This window comes from Oenanthe melanoleuca, chromosome 5, assembly GCF_029582105.1.
Source record: "Oenanthe melanoleuca isolate GR-GAL-2019-014 chromosome 5, OMel1.0, whole genome shotgun sequence".
Lineage (NCBI taxonomy): Eukaryota > Metazoa > Chordata > Aves > Passeriformes > Muscicapidae > Oenanthe > Oenanthe melanoleuca.
This window is the reverse complement of record NC_079339.1, coordinates 47,320,498-47,342,274: the sequence shown is the minus strand read 5'-3', so window position 1 is coordinate 47,342,274 and position 21,777 is coordinate 47,320,498. Positions and strand designations below refer to the sequence as shown.

Below are 21,777 nucleotides of genomic sequence, written 5' to 3'. Positions count from 1 at the left end.
CAAGGCTTCTTAAATACAAAGAAGAAAATACCCCTAGTCTACCAATACAGTTAAGACTTAAAAATAACATATTAGATCACAGTGAAATCAACATGTGAATTCCAGACTCAAATACCTGGCATAAAGATGTATATTTAAAACTAAGCTATGAACTAGTCATGGAAAGGAAACTAATATGAAACAAAAACTAGACTAATCTTACATGTACTTTGATCATCTGGAGTTTTACCAATTTAAAGAAATTAGTAAATTAACCAAATGTTCGTCTGCTCAAACGTCATTATATCTAGGTACATAAATTTTGTTATCCAATGTACTGTCCACTATGAAAGTACCTCTATAAACATCATTCTATATTTTTTATTAACAATTAGTTAAGTTGAATTAGAGAAATAATGTGAGCAACTAGGACTTAAACATTTCATTGCTTAATTATTTGCTACTGGATTAAGTTATGACACCTACTTCCTACATCACTACTCTTACTTAGCCCAACAAAATGCAATAAAAAATGACATAAATTTCTGGAGGAAAACCTTTTGCATGGGATTTCTTTGAAAGTCTCCATTCTCTGCCAAGCCAAAGTCAAGCACGCCATCATCTTTCTGTCCAATGGCCTTGAGACCTTGCAGAAGTATTTCTCGGAAATGCTGATAAACAGGTTTCTCTTCATAGCTGAGTAGCTTCACCTTTTCCATATATTTGGTTATCTCATCTAAAGAAATGGCACCTCCAATTAATTTCTATTTGAAAACACTGTAATCATTCACTTTTACTACAAAAGAGACAGAAATTATGCATGCACTACTTATGCTATTTTGAAATGGTTATTTATAAATTCATAATAATTATGTCTTTACTACTAAACATTTTAGAAAAAAATTATACCAAGGTTCATTACCCAATGATGACAGCATCACTGTTTTTTACATGTTTATTGCAATGAAGAAAACAGTCAGTTGTAAAAAAACCTAATAGGCCAATCTTCACCAATGAAAGCTTATTTACATGGTATTTCTTATGTCTATATTTAAAAATGTGGAAAAGGAAATTCAATGCTGTCTCAGAACTTTATCAGTTCAACATTGAAACATATACTAAATAATACATGAAACATTAGACAACTGACAAAACAAACAAGTCACAGTTGAATGAGAAAAGTCTTCTGATCATCAGCAATAGCTGGAAATAACTAAATATTAAGATCCCAAGAAAGTGCATTTCTAATAGAGTCAGTTTAAAAAAATAATGTACTCAGCAAATCACCTCTACCAAACAGGAACAACCTATACTTCAAGTTTGTGTTACTTCTTAAAATTTCCATATCTAAAATTCAGCTGTGAAAAATCAATTTACACAGCAGGCAAAATGAAGAGCCTAGACTTCTCTTAAGCAACAATCTAATTAATGCCACTTTGTTGTTCCTGATTGAAAGGGAGAATTAAAATAGGTAAAAATTTCAATAAACAAGTATTTTAAAACAGCTCCTCTTACCTGGTTTATTTTTCCCAGGAAAGCATTTGTCCATCAAAATGGAAATATTATCTCTACATCTGAAAAACAAAATTAGTCAAAACTACTGGTTTTTTTGAATTTTCAATCTTGTCCTAGTCTGATAAACTTTTTAAGTACCCAGTTTGGGCCACTATCAGACACAAGAAACTACTGCATACAGCTCTGGTATGACTTAGCCATTTCAATGTGTGTAGCACATATGAGAATCTAAGGGCCAGATAGGCCATCTGAAACAGTTTTGGATTCTTAAAAAGCAAGTAGAAGACTAAAGAAAAATAACTGGTCCATTTTCAACCCTCACATACCAATGTTAAGGAAGCCAAATAACAAATACTTGTTAATGAGACAGAAACTGCTGCACTGGGGCAGCTCTCTTCATATTAAATATGTGACAAGAGAAGGTTGATCTGGGCTGAGGGGAAGAAAAAGGCTTGTCGACACTGAGGCTGAGGGACAAAATGAAAAATAACTAAAATCCCATAACAGTAGTGCTCTAGCTGGAATGATGCACAAAGACATTTAAGATTCCACTTTAACCTTCATTTCTGCCACATGCTTCAGAGAATGGTGTTAGAGACTCACACTCCACACTTCTCTTCCTGTAAAGCCTGATTGATGGTAACCTGCATCCTACTAAGAGTGCTTTTGGCTTCACCATGGCAATTCTAAAGTGCCAATACTGCAGTGGAAAAATAAACATCTCACATATGCAAAAGAAGACAGCAGAACAGTACGAGGAAAGTTTAATTACAAGTCAAGGATATGTGAGACATGAAAGGAAAATGGTAGGTATACAAAACAACAGCTACTCACCAAAATGGAACATACTGAAAGTTCAAAGCATTTCTACAGAAAGACATTTTCATCTTCAAAAGAGAATGAAAACAAATAGTTTCTCACCTGATTTTTGAGTCTCTGACAAAATTTGGATCTTTCAAATTATCTTCCCATGGTAGATGGCCACTAAGCCAATGAACCATACAGTAACCCAAGATCTCCAGATCACCACGTCTTGATGGTGCTAAATATATATGTACATACAAAAAAACCAACCATAACATCAGCTAATAAAGCACACAGTTTAACAACAGTAAAAATTTATAAATATGTTAAGACAATGCTAACAATGTAACACTACTATATCTGTTACTTATGTCTTTATTTTAGCATGAAAGCTAGGAAGGAAAAAATACTGTTCCTACATCTGGAAAGATCACTTCATTTTCAAGTCCTTTATCAATCTCTCCTATTCAAAGACATGACAAGCTGCAGTTATCCCAATTTGGGAAGCTTTTTAAGTACCCAGGTTGTAGAAAAAATAGAACAAGTTAGTGAAGTGATTGACTTTCTGTTCAAAATAGTTTTTACTTCCCTTCATCTACAAAAAGGTAAAAGCGCCGAAACCCCCACCTCACCCAAAAAATATTCTACAATGCTGAATTATTTTATGTGGCCTGACCTAAAACTAAACAAAGGACAGTATGAGATCAGACCCCTAAGTCTTCACAAAAAAACCCCACCTAGAAATAAGCAACCACAAAAAAACCCCACCAAAATAATTCACACATAAAGTGACCACAGAACACACTAGTATAAATTGGCAGATCAAGTTGTCTTTGGTTACATTCAGCTTTAAGTATCCTCAAGTAAATAAACATTTTCAACAACTATTATTTTTGCAGAAAACACTCTTATGGTAATAAAGAAAAATTTAAGAATTAAGAAAATAAAGTTGATATTCACTATTAAATCCTCAGTGATTAATCAGACATAAACTTGTCCTTTACATATTCAACCTTTTCTCACTTCTTGCTTTTTGATGTTCAGCAACAATAGGCATAATTAAGTTTTTTGAGTTAAAATAAAAAACATTTTCACATTGATAACAGCAACTATTTTTCTCCTCAAACCAGGACTTATTTTTCTATCAAGATCTCACAAGCACTATTTCATTTCTACTTGGTTAATAAAGAGCAGTATGCTGAACCTCTTATCTTTATAAATTAAGGAGATCTTAAGAAAGCTACATTACAAGTCCAATCAGTTAAAGTTAGTAAATAGAAAAAAAGAAAAATGCCAGCGTAGCACATCAAGAAAAAGAAAAAAAGGAAAAACATTTTTACTTTTTTTTAGAATCAGAAACCTGAGAACTGTTTATTTGTTGCACTGAGTTTTGTTAAGTCTTTTATTTATAAAAAGGGATATGCAAATGCCTATTGCTGAGTTTTACATCCTTACCTACACCCTTGTGTGCATCAATACTGGTATATTCAATAGTTCCATCATGGCACCTTTTAGGATCTTCTTTATATACTTTGTGAACTCCTTCAGGACAGTATCGATAGGCAAGTCCGTAATCCACCAAGTACACCTAGCAATTTCCACAATGCATTCTAAGGTTAAAGAACTACAAATACAAAAAATATGCAACTAAAAAATGCAACTCTCAACCACACTCATAATTTCTTTGATAGTATTAAGAATCGTGAGTTGTTCAACTCTGAATGATTCTCAGTACTTTATTAATCTTAGCACATGATTTGAAAACAATATGCCAGTTAGATTTTATTGTTTTGCATAAAGCAGTCTGATCTGAAAGTCATTTCTTGCTGCTACACAAGGCAAGTGCAATACAATAGTTATTACCAGTAAAATTTGATTAAAAAAAAAACAAAAACCCAAGTAACAAGCAAATAAGTAATGTGCATAGAGTTATAAATACACTCACTGTGCTATCCTCTTTAAAGTCAGTTGACCCATTTGAAAAATACTACATACTACTATTTCTCACTAACAAAAAAGTTACTTTAAGAGAACTGAAATTACTTAATATTTTATGTCTTTCACAAGCTAAAACATTTGAGCAAGAACAAATACATAATTTGAAACTCTAACATGCATTGTTTGAACAGTAAAGAGAGTTAAAAATGCAGAAAAATGAAAGACTTCCGTAAATCAAGTGGAACAATCAACACTTTAAAGACCAATTTTTCCAAGTAACAGAACACTTATCTGATGGATTTCTTGAACAAAGCAAAGAGGTAACAATGCAGACAGGCAAACATAATTTACCAGTGTGCTATATAATTTTAGGCTTCCACCTGAAAATACCTATTTGTGAGTCAATTTTTTTTTAATCTCAAGAATTTCTCTAGAATACTATTTAGGCCAAATAGTCAATTGATAACTGTCCAGCAAAATGCATTAAAAAAATCACAGAATATTAACTAGATATAAATGTCAAGCAGAAATAATGTTACTATATACATTCTTAAAAATGAGCTTCTGCTAGATTTCACAGGTTCAAAGCACTTTCATTGTTGTCAAATAGAAGGTTTAAAATGTGAGGAGTAAAATGCATTATAAATACCTGATTAGGGTTCTTGTAACTCAGAAGGAGGTTTGCGGCCTTGATGTCTCCATGCACATATTCATGCTCATGGACATATTCCAGAATATCAAGCTAACAAAACAAAGTCATGTAAATGCAGTACCCAGGTCTGCCCACCAGAGGACCTGGACTCGGCACAAAAGTGGGACAGAGACATTTACAGAGGGAAGACAGATTTAGAAAATAAAATGTATTTTTTAAACTTACTATTCTCAGGCCTAATTGTAGAACAGTTTTATGGGAAAATTGCTTTGCATTCTCTTCATACAGCTTCTGAAGATCTCTGCCAAATCTGTCCATTATCATAAATCGATAGCTAAATTCAAGGAAAAAAAAAAAAAGCAAAAAAACCAGCAAAGTTACTGAATCATACTTAGGGAAAGTATTTTATTTGCGTGTTAACTGTACTAATTAGTGATTGAATACACCTCTCCCAAAAGAAACTGGGAAATACCTAAAATACAGCGTTTTTTAATGCTGTACATAAATTCTTACCTTTTTTACATCAGTTACTCAAATATACATCAATCAAAAGAACTGCTCTTTATTCTAGTTATGTAACAAAATAACGAGCACTCACAGAAGAAAACATCTCTATTGTAACTCACTATAAGCAAAACCAAGCATCATCTGCTTAAAAAAATACATTTCGTGGTTTTTATAAATGGCTAAGTGATTTAACATGTTCACTTACAATGTTCCATTACTGAAATCTATTGCAAACCTTTTGACCTTTTTTGTTAACAACAAAAATCTCTCACTTGCCAGAGGTGTTCTGATATTCATTGCTAAAGACAAACTGGCTCTAGAATGATAAGAGTTCATCGTGGCTATATTAAATAAATTATTGCATTTAACACTGAATGCAATGTCACTTTTATTTACAGGATAGAAAAATGCTACGTTAACTTTTGCTCTCAAAATGAATGTTGTTTTTACATTAGGTTAATTTTACAGTTAAGTTTCAGAAACACTGATATTTCTGACATCCTAAGGCATCCAACACCGACTGCACTATGCAATGAGCCACACAAAGAAGCCTGACTATTGTTAACTGCCAGAGAACTACTAAAACTCCTTTGCAGCACAGCTGTTTGGAAACAAGGACTGTTACATAAGCAAGCATTAACATTAAAGACCAAGTAACAAAAACCTTTCCTGGCATGGAACAATACTCAAAACTATCTCTATACTTAAAACAAATTTAACACAAGACTTGTAATTATTCTAGCACACAGATTAAGCCAGAAAAAGCCCCATCCCTAGAGAAAATGGAACAGATTTGAGAGAGAACTAAGTCCTTAATATCTGTGAGTGAAAATATTCTTTAAGTGCACACAAGAAAAACTTTAGTCATATTACTCCAGGACTCGTACATTAGAACTTGACTGCTTTAATTAAAATATAAAAAGCTTCTAAACCACATATACATAAATAGCATCACTGTTTTACAGCAATGTTCACAACAAGTGAAATCTCAATTATAAATATTCTAACACAGAATACAGACAATGTATCTAATCATACAGTCCCTAAATATACCCTTGCCATGTACATAAAAATTTGTAGCAGAAGTGAACAACATGAAGATAAGCAGAAAATACACCTTACAAGTAACTTAGGCTAAAAGAGATCATTATTGTGGATGAAATAAATTCCAATATATGTCAACAAAAGATATATTCACCTGTTTCCATTTCTTTCATGCAAGCCAGAACCCCAATATCTTGGTACACCTAAATATTTCAGTTTATGGGACTTAGTCCACTTCTGAACTGAAAATACAAATAAAGTTACGTTCATGAATTTGCATGAGTAGAGACTTACATAAAAAGGGAGTAGTCACATTGCTTACAATTTCTGCATACCTGTGAGCTGCTTATTTCATGGAAATGTATATGTAAAGTATACAGGAAAGTTAATCACATATCCATTGTAGGGACAGAGATGCAACTCAAGTTTAAATGTAGACACTACAAACAAAAGAACTACAAAGAACTTCTTACCAAAACCCTCTAATTTACTATATATCTAAATGCAATTCCAATAATTTAAAAATAATTTTGAAAATTACCTAAAGAGATTCTCTAAGTTCAATCTTATGTTACTTCTACAGGTTCTGTATCCATAAATTCTTGTAGTTCATTAAAAACATTTTAACAGACTGCTTACTTTCATCTGGCTTAGCAGCTCGCATGTAGAACTTTAACTCAGTAAAGAGAGGTCCATTCTGGCTGGGTTCCTTTAAGACAATTTAAAATTCATTAAAAACTGCTGTGTTAAAGCCTAATAATCATTAAAAGGTGAAACATTAACCCTATAAAAACATATTCTCCCTCAAATGCTCTACCTGATGCAGATAAATTCAATAGAATATCTCCTTATTATAAAATAAATTTAGCTCTAAAAGCTATTTTATTATAAATGACTCGACATTAAGGGTATCAAAAAATACTGTCCCACAGCAAAAGACTAGAGAATAAGAAATTAACTGAAAAAAAAATGTAAATATAATAAATGTATATAAATATTAGCAATTATTGGCAGAAGTATAGCAGAGAACATTAAACAATGTTATCTCAGATTCTCTAGATTACAGCTGGGTTGCATCAGTTGTAGTAGCTTTTAGTGATTTTAAAATAACACCTGAAATGATTCAATGAAAAATATCTTTACAAAAGTTAAATTTTTATTGAACATAAGGCATTTTGTTCCCTTCATACATTAGTTGACCAAAAATAACAGAGGATTTTAACATTTCCCAAAATTATAAGAGCTACACCTATTTTGATTTCAGAGTCTATCTTGAATTTAATACGTTTCAGTTCCATTTTCAAGGGACGAATCTATGGGAACCATGTATTACAAGTAAAGTGCAAGAGAGAAATACCTATGAAAACACCAAAGATTTTAAATACAGCAAAAACTTGCAGTATTGCAAATACTTGCAGATGGGCAAGTATCTTGATTCTACATTTCCAGAACTTGGTAGAGAAAAAATATAAAAAAAAAAAAAAAAAAAATCTCAATTCTTGTAATTTTTTAGTAATTGATTTTAAAAAGAGCTTAAGTAATATATTTTTGTGTAGTTACTCATATATATCCAAATTCATTCTATCTCTGTGAAAGTACCTGTTTCAGAATATCCTACACTTTAAAAATAAAAAAAGTATGCAATTACTGGCAAAGAACCTCAAGAATAATAGAATCATATGGTATTAGATACACATCAATCTTAAATCAGTTTAATGTTAAGTTCAAAATGCAGATGTAGCAATGCAGCAAAGTGCTACAGGCCAGAGTGCAGCAGGGAGCTAAGAGAGGCTCAGTGCTGTCCAGCAATGCAGAGCCCATGGAGCCCTGAGCTTTGCTGTGCTCCGAGGCTCGGCTGGAATGGACACGCCGGGAGCTGATACCCCCAGCCTGGGCACCACTCCTGGGCCTGGGCTCCTGATTACAAAGCTACTGCCTGTCTCCACCTCAGCTTCTCCAGCAGCACTGCCCTGATAAACAACGGAGCCAAGACAGCTTTCTGGCCTCTCCCTGTGAGGAGGAACCAGAAAAAAAAAACAAAACCAAAGACAGACCAACTGATCAGCACACAGAGACTTTGGTACCTGCACGTTTACTTTCACAGTTAGTTTATTCATCCACAGTGGACAACAAATTAGCAGTACAGAGATTATATATGCAGAGGAGAAGGGTTAAATAGATTAATTCTTCTATTGCAGTTACCGGAAACACACAGTACTTGACCTACTCACTTGATCCTGTGCAGCATTATTTATTAATTGATCTAGTAATACCCTAACTTACTAGAATATAAAATTCCCATATATAACTTTCATTTAATTTACATAGATTTGAACAATGTTGTTTTCCTACTAAAATACAGCAAAAAAAAGTAAGTGTTAAAAATTCTTATAGTATTTATCCACAAATAAATTATTTCACACAAATTTATGTCTTGGTGCTGAAAATGTGTACTTTTCTTTGGTCAGAAAGAAAAATCTGCTATATTTTCATACTTGGAGAACTGATAAATGATTTAACCATAAACCAGATCTTTCTGTTGACTATGAAGGTGTTTTCCCACAATACCACTATTCTATCTACAGATAAATAAATGCATATATGATGCTAAAAAAATCTCCACAGCATGCAATATTTGCCATTACAGTGGAGAAGGAGTGCAAACACAAATTTCTACAGCTTTATGCCCAGGGTCATTCTAAATACATGACTTATAAAACTGAAATTAAAGTCTTATTCAAAAAGATAACATAATGAAAGATTATAGAGTACACGCCAAAACCCAACAAACTTCAAGCAGTGTTTTAATGATCTTTTTCAGTCAGCAATGTAATGAAGTGTAATTAAACCCTGCATCCACTCCTGAACAATGACATCTGAAAGGTCCACATGTTAAAAAGCATTTCTTTTCTTCATAAAAACTGTGATTCATTTCATACTGCTCAGACATCAATACTATGAGGATATGTCAAAGACTAAGCCAATTTCCATCATGCTTTAATAGCTTAATTTGAAGAACATTACTATAGAAGCACATATTTTGTTAAACACTAATAATTGTTCAAAGCTGTTAACCACTTTGCTTCAGCTGATGGAAGAACTAGAATCCACCCAGGCATCAGAAAATGGGCTCTTATGCGTAGTTGTGTTATACCAAACTGTAGAGGAATAATATGTTATGGGTCATTTGTGAGGCTAGCACAAAAACTGGGGCTACTCTTTATTGCCATAAAGACAAAATTATGGAAGTCAAATTAAAAGTGAGTAGTCATCTGGGATATTAGTAATGGAGGTATTTACAAAATGCTGCAACAAAGTGAATCTAGCATAGGAGCAACCCAAAAGTTGGGGCTACTCTTATGTTAAGAGCCCAAAGTGGAGAGAAGAAGATGAATGGGTTTCAAGCTCAGCTAAAGAGGGTGATAGCAATTACACACTTCATAAAGTAATGCATATCTGATGGTTTTCCCAGATTCTTCCATGGAAGTTAAATGGTGCTCTGTTTCCTGATCAGTCCGAACTCAGCAGGAGCCAGTAATTAGAAGCCATTGCCCCTCCCAGGCAAGCCACTGCTGTTATCTGCCTCTAAAACAGATGAACAATGGACACCCCCAACCTCAGGAGGACAGGCTGAACACAATAACACAGGTTGCCACCACACAACTGCAGGCTAGGGCTCCTGGTGTGTCTGGAATTCCTGCCCACAAACACCTAAGGCAGCAGCAGCAAGTTAATGTTGGAAGTGTGGCAGTCTGACATCTGCTTAGCAAGCACTGCTTTTTTCAGCAAGGGCCAACATTTCAGAGGGGGGTCATCACAAACTGTACCTTGGGGTGTCTGAACAATATCAAAAACAGTATTCTAGAATTTCCCTTTAGTCAGCAGATGTAAATACCAAGATTAAAGGCACATACTAACCAAAATGTATTTTACTCTAATTTAACCTAACCTTACAGTTACAGGAACAAACGTTAAAAGCACTAACATATACATAAAGTTATTGGCTACTGCAGCAAGGTATTTCAGTACCATCATATAGTTTAATAAAAAAAAAAAAAGTTAAAACAGTGCAATTCTGAACTGCACTGAAAAACTAATCTTTTACACTGTGAAGCTCTCATAGTTTTCTGGTATTTACTTTTATTGCAGGAACAGAAGTGCCACCAAGAAAATTATGGGTCTGGATCTACTATGACTATATTCCCTGTTTTTTTACTAAGACTTTGTAAGATCTTACCAGATCTATGCAAAATACTCTGCCAAATTTAAGGGAAAATACTTCATACCTTAGGAAGAGAAATAGTCAAATCCAAGTAAATAACTATTTTTTTTAGACTAAAACCATAAGAAAATTTCAAGTAATAAGAGTAACTTTCTGATTTGATACAATGGGCAAAAAATGAGCTATCAACAATGCTTTTTCTTCACTCTAATCATTAGGTTTAAAAAATCATGTCAATGTTACTTTAGTTCAATAGAAATTAGAACATGTATGTGGTTTATGAAAAAACATTGAAAGAACTTTGTGGAGACCTCAGGAATTAAAGTTTTGCTGTTTCTAGTCACGAGCCATCTGTCAGTTTATCAATGTCCAGTGGTGAGCATCAGTGAGACTCACTGATGAATCACAGAAATTCTCCAAAAACTAGACAGATTTCATTCATTTGGTGATACCTGTGCTGTTTATAGGAAGCAAATGAAACAGAATTTGATCCATTTCATGGATCTTTTTCAACTCCACTGATGTTCCATTATGATGCTCCTCATACACGGGAGTCTTAATTCACAGCAGCATTTCTCCATATCTCCACACTTTTATTTTAAACAGCACTTTGCAATTGATTATTTTCAGAAGATGTTTTAAATTACACATTCTATTCTAGAACAAATATTTTCAAGTTGTGAAGTAAAGATTCAAATGCTCTCTTACCACTTTCGCAACATAAGGGGCATCACTGCCAACCGACTTTGAAGAATTAACATCAGCTGTTAAAAAGGAAGCTTTTATTAGTAGTAGGAGAGGAAACTGTCACACAGCATACACTCACTTGTTATGCAGGATGGACAAACATACAAAATAACTAGGTGCTGACATGAACATAGACCAGTATCTTAGCCATTGGTAAAAGAATCATGCTACATGTGAAGGCTACCATATACAGATATTGCATTCTTGCATTCTCCCTTCAGTTTGAGGAGTACAGGCAGTATACTAAATGAAAGCATTCTCTTTTTTTATCCAATGACTTTTTCCTATTCAATAGTGTTTCTTTTGCTTTCTAGGACTATTATAAACATACACATTTGTGGACACAAAGAAAAAAAATAAATTCCATGCTGCTATGTCACTTATCCAAAAGTAACCTTCTGTTGCTACTAAGTCACTGGTATTTGTGACAGAAGATACAGATATGAGGAACATCAAGTCAGGCAAGTACAAAGTACAGGAACAGTCAGGGTCACAGCTTTGTGCAAATGATGGGGAAGCAGAGGGCAAGCTTCGGCTTGAACAAAGCAGGAATTCAAGTGAGTTGGAACTCAAGTAAATTTAGTAGCTCATTGAGTGAGGCTGAGTAAGAAGTTGAAAGCTTCTTTGGCAAAAAGCCACCCACTGGTCCTGTTTTTCTCCTTAACCCACTTATGCTGCAGTCTGTTCATTTCAAAAGCAGGACAGATTTTTTCCTGTTTTCCAACTCAGTACGAATCCAGCACAACCTTTTGCCCAAGATGAGGAAGACTATATTATAATGATCACATTAACTTCCACCCTTTAGAATTGTTTGAAAATTGACTAGGGGCAATGAAGCAGAAAAGTCTCAACACTCTCTTATCTGTCCATCTGTCCAAGTGAGAGAGATACTAAGTATGGAACACTATTTCACTTTAAGAAGTTTTCCTTGTAACAGAATTGCAAACCAAGACCAGAACTGAGGCTTTAAACTGTAGAGTTCAATACATAGATTTGTTTTTAGCATTGGATACATTAAAAAAAAAGTATACGGCATGCCAAAAGTTTACAAAGCAATGAAAAAATAAAAGCAATACCAAAGTCAAAACCAGTCCAAGTACTTGCTGACTAGTAGCCTCCAGATAATATGCACTGTTTCAGTTCAGAATTCATCATTATGAAGACATTCATGCAAAAATCCAGTCTTTCAGCCAGACCAAAATTCAAATTTAAATAAATACTAAACTATTCTTTCAATGGCTAAAAAGTTATAAAGATTTTGATTTTTAAAAAGAATTAACTACCACTGGAAAACTCATAAAACTAGTGCTTAAAATGACCTTTTGTCTATTTCTGTCATTTTTTCCCAACACCATGACCCAAGCTAAGGTTCTAGTAGAGAAGATCACATGAAGACACTTCATATTTCTAACTTAGGATCAAGTTTTCATTATTTGAATAGGGATAATCATCTACTCTCCATTTTAAAGAATTACCAAAAATAGCTACACTTACCAAGGTATAGGCGACCAAAGCCTCCCTGCCCTATAGGAACACCTAATTTCCATTCTTTTCTTGATGTATCTGCTAGAACCTCCCCCAAACCAAACACTTCAGCAAGTTTCCTTTTTGCAGGGGCTCTTTTTCCAGCCATTTTCTTATTCGGCATTTTCCCTAAAGAAAGTGAATGAAAAATGAAAAAAATAGGTTACATGTTGATCCAACTTATTTTACATAGAAATCTGTCAGCAACACAAAAAAGAATGGGTTGTTTAAGTCATAATTTGTTGCTACAAAGATACTTGAAAAGAAATGCAGTAAGCAGTTTCATTGGCATGAATTAAAAGTGAGAAACAACTAATTTTTCCAGACATCACAAAAATATTTGACAGCAAAAATCTTCACAAGAGAAACCTATTACAAGACTTTGTATAATACATGCTAAAAAAATCTCGGAATCTATCACATTCAATCAACCACAACCAATCACAGGTCTAAACCTAGAAAGAAGTAGACTTATGAAATAAAGCTCATCAGTCTTCCTAGAGTTAAACTTGCATAATGAAAAACTGCAAGTCTTCAGTAGTAACATGAGGAATTCCTCTTAGCTGTGGAAAAAAAAAGGCAAACAGTTAATTATTTTTTCTCCTCTATAACTGCAAGCAAAAAAAAAATGGAAGTCTCGTTATTGTTTATGACTTAGCATTGAGTAGGTCATCACAAAAAACTAGTACATAACTACCTACTATGAGATCCCAAGTGTGAAACTATTACTGTTGTCTTCTCAGAACCCCAGGCTTCAGATAAGCAGTATTTCCAGAAATAATGTAACAGACCACTGTTACATGAAATATGCCTCTTCCTGCAGAATGTAAATTCCAAAGGACTTTTTTCAATGTAATCTAGTCCTTCTGCAAAAAGCAGGAACATCTTCAATCAGATCAAGTTGCTCAGAGCCCCGACCAATCTGAACTTGAATGTTTCCAGGTATGGGGCACCCACCACCTCCCTGGACAACCTGTTCTACTGTTCCACCAGCCTCATTGTAAAAATTTCTAACTTCTGTCTAAAGCTACCCTTTCCAGCTGAGAACAATTACCCCTTGTCTGATCACAACAAGTCCTGCTAAAATGTTTGTCCCCATCTTTCTTACAGGCGCCCTGCAAGTACTGAAAGGGTGCAAAAATGTCTTCCTGAATACTTCTCTGGGTGAATAATGCCAACTCCCTCAGACTCTCATAATAGAAGCGTTCAATCCCTCTAACCATCTTAATGTTCCTCCTCTGGACTTGCTCCAGCAAGTCCTTGTCCTTACTGTGCTGGGACCCCAGAACTGGATGCAGTGCTACAGGTGGGTCTCACCAGAGCAGAGTAGACAGGCACAATCCCCTCCCTTGCCTTGCTGCCCACTCTGCTCTGGATGCAGCCCAGGACACAATCGGTTTTCTGAGCTTGATGGCTCGTGTACAGCTTCTCATTCACCATCACCTCCAAACCCCTCTTGGCAGAAGGCCTTGTTTTGAGCAAGTACATCTTTTGAGGTTTTATGAGTCAGACTTTGCTACACTGAAAGAAATTACTGATTATGCGGCCATGACACAGCAAAGAGTGCACCAGGTCTCTTTACATGAAAGGCCTTCATAAATTATTTTACAAAAATCTGGTCTTTCCCACTGCCTTATGAATATAAATATCACACAAACAACTCGCATTTATTTTCTAAAAGATACCATTCTCACCAGTGGGATTTTATTATTTTGCTAGAAGCAGGAAGCAATATTAATACACAATCCGGGAAGTTTCTGGATAGCAAAATAACTTTTTCCTATTTGTCTAGCTACTCCAAACTCAGTTATTTAACATCAGTTTTCCTCTTTATTGTCTAACGTTCCTCTAGGATTTATTTTAATTTCTCAAATAGAAAACTGCATAACTGCAACAATTGTTCCAAAAGACTCTCCTTCCTACAAAACTTTTCTGACTGGTTATCTGCAGCAAATTTTCTTCCTCAAATGATGTCTGTCACCCAACTAGCATCTAAAGAGAGAAGCCACTTCTTTACTTACTAAAGGCAAGAATAATTTTCAAGTTGCCTGAAAATGTTGTTCTGTGCGCTAATGCTCAAGTATATAGCTGTGATTGACCAAACCCCTCGAAGTGGAATGTGACAGAATAAAGCCCAGCAGATAAACTCCATGGAGATGGAGAATGGTGATGTGCCCAAGGAGCTCTGACAGTCTCAATACATGCATAAATACAGAAAAGAAGGTACATCATTCCAGGCCAATGCTCTTCCTTTTTAGGGTCCTTACTAATTTGAGAAGTATCTTTGTGTCATGGGACAACATCTGAATATATACTGAATTTATTACTTATATCTAAATGAGTATCTTCAACAAAACACTTTTATGAAAGACACACATCACAGAAAGATATTGGTATTTATCAATAACTACACTGCACTCAATGCAAGCTTCCTCATTATCACAAAACAAGATGTTTTAATTCTGCATTACTTTTTCATATTTCCACTTCTATACAGTAACATTCTTCCCTACTATCAAGACACATCTTACACATAAATTTTAAGACTAGCTTTACCCACATCATTACCCACAGTGTCTTCAAGAAACTACTCTCTACATCCCTTTGTCTTTTTTTTTTTTTTTTTTTTTTTTTTTTTAATCTTCAAGGTGATACATAGTTTACTGTCTTGGAGGAAGATCCTTCTTCCAGATTTTCTACAGGAGAAAAATGAGACTTTCAAGAACCAAAGACAGTTCCAGCCAGCTCAGATAAGACCATACCAATGAGAAAGCAAGGGTGTCAAAGTGTCAGAAGGAACAGAGCAGTAGAAAAGGCTAGCTACAGTTGCTATCACTTACAAGAGAAGGCCAGAAAGATCACTGCAGACCTTTAAACATCTTCACAGGACATCTAAATCAGGAAATGGATTAAAACAAAGGGCTGGCTGAAATTATTAGAAGTGCCCCAAAGATGACTTATAAGGCAAGAATGTGCAAAAATCAGCAGCATTTCCCAGTGACTCAGATGTGCAACGAGATCACATACACTGTCATCTAAAGGATACCAAAACACATCCAAAATGAGCATAGTTGTCCTCAAGCTGAGAAACAACTCACTGTCAATATATGAACCATGCAGAGGACTTGAAGGATTGCACCCCCCTGATCTCTGACTTATTACAAATAAGACTTGTACAAGACTTGGACAGACGCACTTAGGTGCTTGAATGCTGGACAGATTGTTGCCCATAAAAGAGAAATTTGTAGCCTTTCTTACAATAAGGCTAGCAAGCCTGTGAAATAAACCTATTGATACACTCCACATCTTTGACATTCACAGTGAGACTCTTGATAGCAGCCTTGCTTAAAAAGGAATTAAATTTACTTAAAATAGCTCCTCAAGAGTATCAAAGGAAGAGCTGGTGCTTCCCTCTTCCTCCACACCCCCGCTTATTTTGTTTAACATGGTCAATAATTGTATGCCTGAAGGTATTTATTTTTTTTAAAAAATTGTTAATGACAACTTCCCTTTATCCATAAAAGCAAAAATTCAAAATGGACATAAGTTTGAACGTCCCCAGCTGGGAACCCTGCCCTTAACAAATCCACTAGATACACATACATGGTTTCTTGGCTGTCTGTATTCATACCCATCTGTTAACATGGCACTGTGCCTACTTACAAGTTGGTCAAACTATCAGTAGGCCATAGGTGCCAAACACTGATCGCTTGCAATGGGCAGCATGCACACTACTAAGCACTCACTCTCTTGCAAAAAAGCTGTTACCCAAAGAAATATTTAAGCAATGGCTGCACATGCTTTCACATTTATTTGGATAAATCCATTCAAATATCCTCTATTGATTGAAACCAAAGACACCTGGACACAGTAGAAATTTCCTACATGAAAAGATAGAACTAGAAAAAAAAAACAATTAAAAAGTGAGAGATGACAATTAAAATTTAGTGCAAATTCTATCATTCTATGTGCTTTTCAACTCATAATACAGAAAAAACAAGGGGTTTGTCAAGAAACTTATGCACCAATAAACATGACATAGAGCTGTCTATTGTACATTGCACAACTGGAATAAAGCCATCTACTTCTCCCTAAAATCACCTTTAAAAATTCACCACCACTATCCCTCCAAAAAGGAAAAAAAAAAAAAAAAAAAAAAATAAATCCTATCTTAAACTTTCCTCTCAATACTTCTTCCCATCAACAAAAGGAAATATTTTCTATCCACAGGTATTGCTAAGTTTAATTCATTAGTTCCTGCAATCATGCTAAAGTCCTTGGAAACACTGCCATGGATGTCAAGTACTGTACTATAATTTAAGTGTCAGGCTTGACCCTACTTAGCTAAGGTGCCTGACAAGAACAATTTTCAAGGTGCATGATTGTAAACAGCAGCATTTCATGTCACTACAATGTACTCAAAACAAAGATTTTCCTACTAAGAAGTAAGAATAACAGAAGTCTATTTGTCTAAACTCTCCAGAAGCCTCTTAGTACTACAAGGGCTTCTACCTAATAAAACATCTTGGAAGAAACAGAATACACTGTACTTAAGATAGCACTATTGATGCAAAATTGTCTGCATATCAGAGGTATTATGTTTACAAATGTTGTCTGCTATGGTTGCTACTTAAGCGATACTTGAACTCTTGGAATAAATATGAATAGCCACTTCTCAATTCTTGTTGCCATTCATTATCAACAAAACTCTGAAATGAATACAAAACAAATTTATTTTGAAGGAATCTCTGCTATGTGTCAAGTCAAACTGGTGGCTTCCTGATCCTCCTCTTTTATTCTCTGGAAATTGTAATTTTTACAGTTGTTTATCTTAGTAGGATGCACTTTCATTGTCAACCCAGAGAATGCATGCTGGTGACCTGTGCTCCTACATGAGTAGGTAGTTCCAGCAAGACCTGAAATCTATGTATCATTAAAACAGTTCATTAGTCAAAGCAAGAAATCCATGTCTGCCTGGAAAAAAAAAAACAAAAAACAAACAAACAAAACAAAACAAAAAGGAGAAAACAAAACTATATTTTTCCTCAAGAAGTGGGGAAGAAAGAACATGGCACTAAAAGATTCCTGAGAACTATAGAGCTGTTTCATAGGAGGGAGCAAACAAAAAATAACTGATGTGTCAATGACCTGTCACACCGAGTAAGGTAGATAGTGTACAAAGACTTTCTTGCATAAATCAGGCATTCTGTGACTGGTTGATCATTGTCTGTGAAAGTGTCTCCAATCAAAGCTCCTGATTAAGATACTGGACACTTAATAAGTTAATGGCACTTAGGTTCCCTCCCAAGAAATAAAAAAAAAAAATTCTTTTTAGACAAAATGAATAAGTGCCATTGGTGGACCACAATTACAGAGAAATACATAATCACAGCAGCACCATAGTGGACCAAGGAAATGCCTTTTTTCCTTTTTTTGCTAAACAAACCCAGATGACTTAATATTTCAGAATGCAGCTTGTTCAGAGGCAGGAAACAGCCATTTACAAGAGGAATTACTGTGTTACTAATTTTTAATTGCTTTCTCAAGAATATATTATTTTTTTTTTAAGTTTCTTTTCATGTTCTCCTGAATATCTTAACTATCACTCAGTTATTGCAATAAAAAACTGTGAGCACTGTAAGGTACCAAGTGATATCACCTCACTTCTATACAACTGCAAATACCTAATACATGTGAGTGAGATACAAAGGCTTTTTGATAATTTAGCACACTGTATAAAGATCATCAGCTCTGAAGTTCATCAGGAATCCTACCTTCCTCGGGGATTATCCCCAAGAACTTAGTGCACAGCTCATTCCTACAGACGAAGGCACAAGCCCTTTGATGCAGTAATAGTTACAGGAAGTTTTGTAATAGCTTTTGTATTTTTTAGCCATAAAAAGGGCCCATGGATTCCCTATAAATTAATAAAAGCCTATAGTTCTTACAGTGCTTAAGCACAAGCTAAAAACCCAAAGGCAACAGAGTTCAACCTGTCTGCAACTGCTGGTTTAAACGAGGAAGTCAAATAGCAAGAAATAGGAGAAAAACTACAACCAATGACAGAAACCAGCTTAGCCAAATTCTTACACACCAGGCCTATTCTAATCCTAAAATCTCAGATTTTTATGATCTGTAGGCCCGTATTTAAAAAAAAAAAAAAAAAAAAAAAAAAAAAAAGTTTACTTTTAAACTAAAATTCAGAAACGCCTCCCAACCAAGGCGATGCCACACCGAGCCGATCCTGAAGGTGACGAACCTCACAAGTGGCACAGAGAATAACTTTTATTCGGCCTCCTCCACCTAGCCTTAGTGCTAAAAAAGAAAACAGGAAGGAAAACAACTTAGGCCGCTGCCACCTAGGGCAGCTTTAGCGCCCACAGCCCGGGAAGGGGGCCCCAGACGTGGAGGGTGACACTGAGGGAGCTCTGCCCCACCTGCCCCCGTTCTCTCCCTCCCTGCCGGCACAGGGAGATGCCCCCAGCGCCACGGGCTGGGCCGGGAGAGGGAAGGGAAGGGAAGGCGCCCTCCCTACCCTTGGGGAGGAACAAGGCTCGGGCGGGCCCGGCGCTACCGCCGGCCTCCTCCGCGAGGGAAGCGGGGAAAACCGCCCGCGATCCGCCAGCAGGGCCGGGGATGCTGGACACGGCGAAGCAGATGCCAAACACTGCCCCGAAACTCGCCTCCTAAAAAAAAAAAAAAAAACAAACAAATAGCAAAGAACTGCACCGCAGAGGCAGCCGCGGGCCCCAAGTACCTCCTGCGCGAGCGGGCCCGACGCCGCTCCTTCCTCCCGGTCCGAAATTCCCGCACTGCCCGCGGCCACAGGCGGCCCGCCCGCCCCGGCGCCACCTCCCAGCATCGCCCGCGCCCATTGGTCCGCCGAGCGCGGCCCTCCGCCTCCGTCCCGCCCTGGCCGCGATGCCTACTGGGAAGTGTAGTTCATGGCCTCAGCAAGAGGCCGCAGGAGTGTCCAACACGGACTACACTTCCCAACAGGCACCGCGGCCCGGGAAGAGCCAAGAACTGAAGTTTTTTACAGTCATGGGGTCGGTTGGGTTGGAGGGGGTGTTTAAGACTCAAGTTCAACGCAAAACCGTGCCCAAGTGCCCCATCTACACTTTTGTGGAACATTTCCAGGGGTGGCGACTCCACCACTGCCCTGGGCAGCCCGTTCTAGTGCTTCACAACTCTTTTCAGTGATAACATTTTGAGAGTTACAAGAAACTTGGTTTCTTACGCTGTAGTAAGTTTGGGAAGGCCTTTGTCAACTGATACCACAGTAACAATCAGGTTAGAAAAGATCAGCGTATCCGGCCTGTGACCGAGCACCACCAGGTGAACTAGACCAGGGCATACGTGCCATGTCCTGCCTTTTCTTGGACACCTCCAGGAACAGTCATTGCTCCTCTCATCGTCTGGTACCAATGCCCACGCATCTGCGCCTGATTCTGCCGAGCTGTGAAGTGAGAGACGGAGTTTAGGGGACGAGGCAGAAAAATAAAAGGGCATTGATTTTGTTTTGTTTATTTAGTGGGTGTTTTCAAACTTTGAAAAGGTGTTATGATTGATCACCGTCTTCACATGCTGCAGTTTTAGAGGTACTAAGTAGCTTCAAAGAGCTGTCATTCTGCAGGATGATCATCATGACCATACTTACTTAGATTTCCTTGACCACTTGGGCTATGTTAAGAATAATAGAAACTTCTTTTTTAAATATTAGGTGCTACTAGAGATGTTCAAGAATCTGAACTGTTCTGAATTTCTAGGGTATTACAGTTCATAGGAAAGACCAAAAGTTTGTGAATAATTTTTCTTACAGTTTGAACTAAGTGAAGAACACTACTAGGCATGATAGCATTTCACTTGCAGTAAGATCCTCTTTAGTGTTGAATTACTGGGATTGTGAAACTGTTTTAAGATGCTGGTAGAGAAAATTAAATTAGAAATTTAATAAATACTCCACTTCTACATATGAATCACATTTTAATTTAATAGAATGTAGCACTCAAGTTCTAAAGTAAATTATGTTCTTCACAATTCCATTCTTCCAAAAATTATTTAATTAAATGGCTTATAATCCCAGTATGTTCTCTTTCTGCAGTCTTCTTTATTTTTTACTTTGCAAAATGAGAAGAAAATCCATACACGTTGCTCAAACATGATGTCATACTACACACAATGCATTAAAACCACAAAAATTAATTTTAAAAAGTTTAGCAGACAATTCCAAAATGAATGGGAAGAATGTGCCACCACAGATACTTGATAAAAGAGTACACATGCATTCTGCTGTCCTGACTGGGAGTTGAGGACCACAGATGGGAGTAAAGATTAGGGCTACCATACCAAAAAATCATTTTGTTCAAATTGCAGACCTCATGAATGGTTAGACCATAAACGGTTTTGCTAAAAACCTTGTGGTCAGAGTCCATAAACTGTCTGAAAATGGATGATCACTTTCCAAGGAGAAGGCTTTTGATTCAGTACCTTTTATTGCCATGCACCCATCGTGCACCTACTCTGGAGTACAAGGAATTATACTTCCCATCATATCCACTTGTTGTCCTGCAATGGGAGTATACTGACACTAAGGGAAAAATGTGTTCACTGTTACTTTTTGTCCTCCCATTCACATTTCACACTATTTTCCTCAGAGAAAAGAGGCTATATAAATTAAATTAAGTCTGTGCCTTTTTTCATCTAATGTGCATTTATTAAACTTTAAAAGAGTAATCACTAGTCTCTGAGAACATCAGTATGGCACTCTGGAGTTGTCTTGATTGTCCATTAATATTCATTTCAAGAGAATTTAAAGTGATCTATCCAGTAACCTCAGAGCTTG

At 36.2% G+C, this 21,777-nt stretch overlaps 1 protein-coding gene across 2 annotated transcripts in view; it reads right to left on the bottom strand.

Moving 5' to 3' along the window:
* The window catches only part of VRK1 (VRK serine/threonine kinase 1), a 34,476-nt gene extending 14,669 nt beyond the window's left edge, over positions 1 to 19,807 (bottom strand). The window contains exons 1-11 of one of the 2 annotated variants that reach the window (XM_056493615.1): positions 19,690 to 19,807; positions 12,903 to 13,061; positions 11,370 to 11,425; positions 7,079 to 7,148; positions 6,594 to 6,681; positions 5,114 to 5,222; positions 4,886 to 4,978; positions 3,754 to 3,886; positions 2,416 to 2,536; positions 1,495 to 1,553; positions 537 to 715 (exon numbers count right to left, since the gene is read on the bottom strand). In XM_056493615.1, coding sequence (XP_056349590.1) covers positions 537 to 715; positions 1,495 to 1,553; positions 2,416 to 2,536; positions 3,754 to 3,886; positions 4,886 to 4,978; positions 5,114 to 5,222; positions 6,594 to 6,681; positions 7,079 to 7,148; positions 11,370 to 11,425; positions 12,903 to 13,061; positions 19,690 to 19,807 — 1,185 coding nt within the window. The remainder of the gene's footprint in view (positions 1 to 536; positions 716 to 1,494; positions 1,554 to 2,415; positions 2,537 to 3,753; positions 3,887 to 4,885; positions 4,979 to 5,113; positions 5,223 to 6,593; positions 6,682 to 7,078; positions 7,149 to 11,369; positions 11,426 to 12,902; positions 13,062 to 19,689) is intronic. The other variant, XM_056493616.1, reaches the window with a different exon arrangement.
* Positions 19,808 to 21,777: the final 1,970 nt, after the last annotated feature.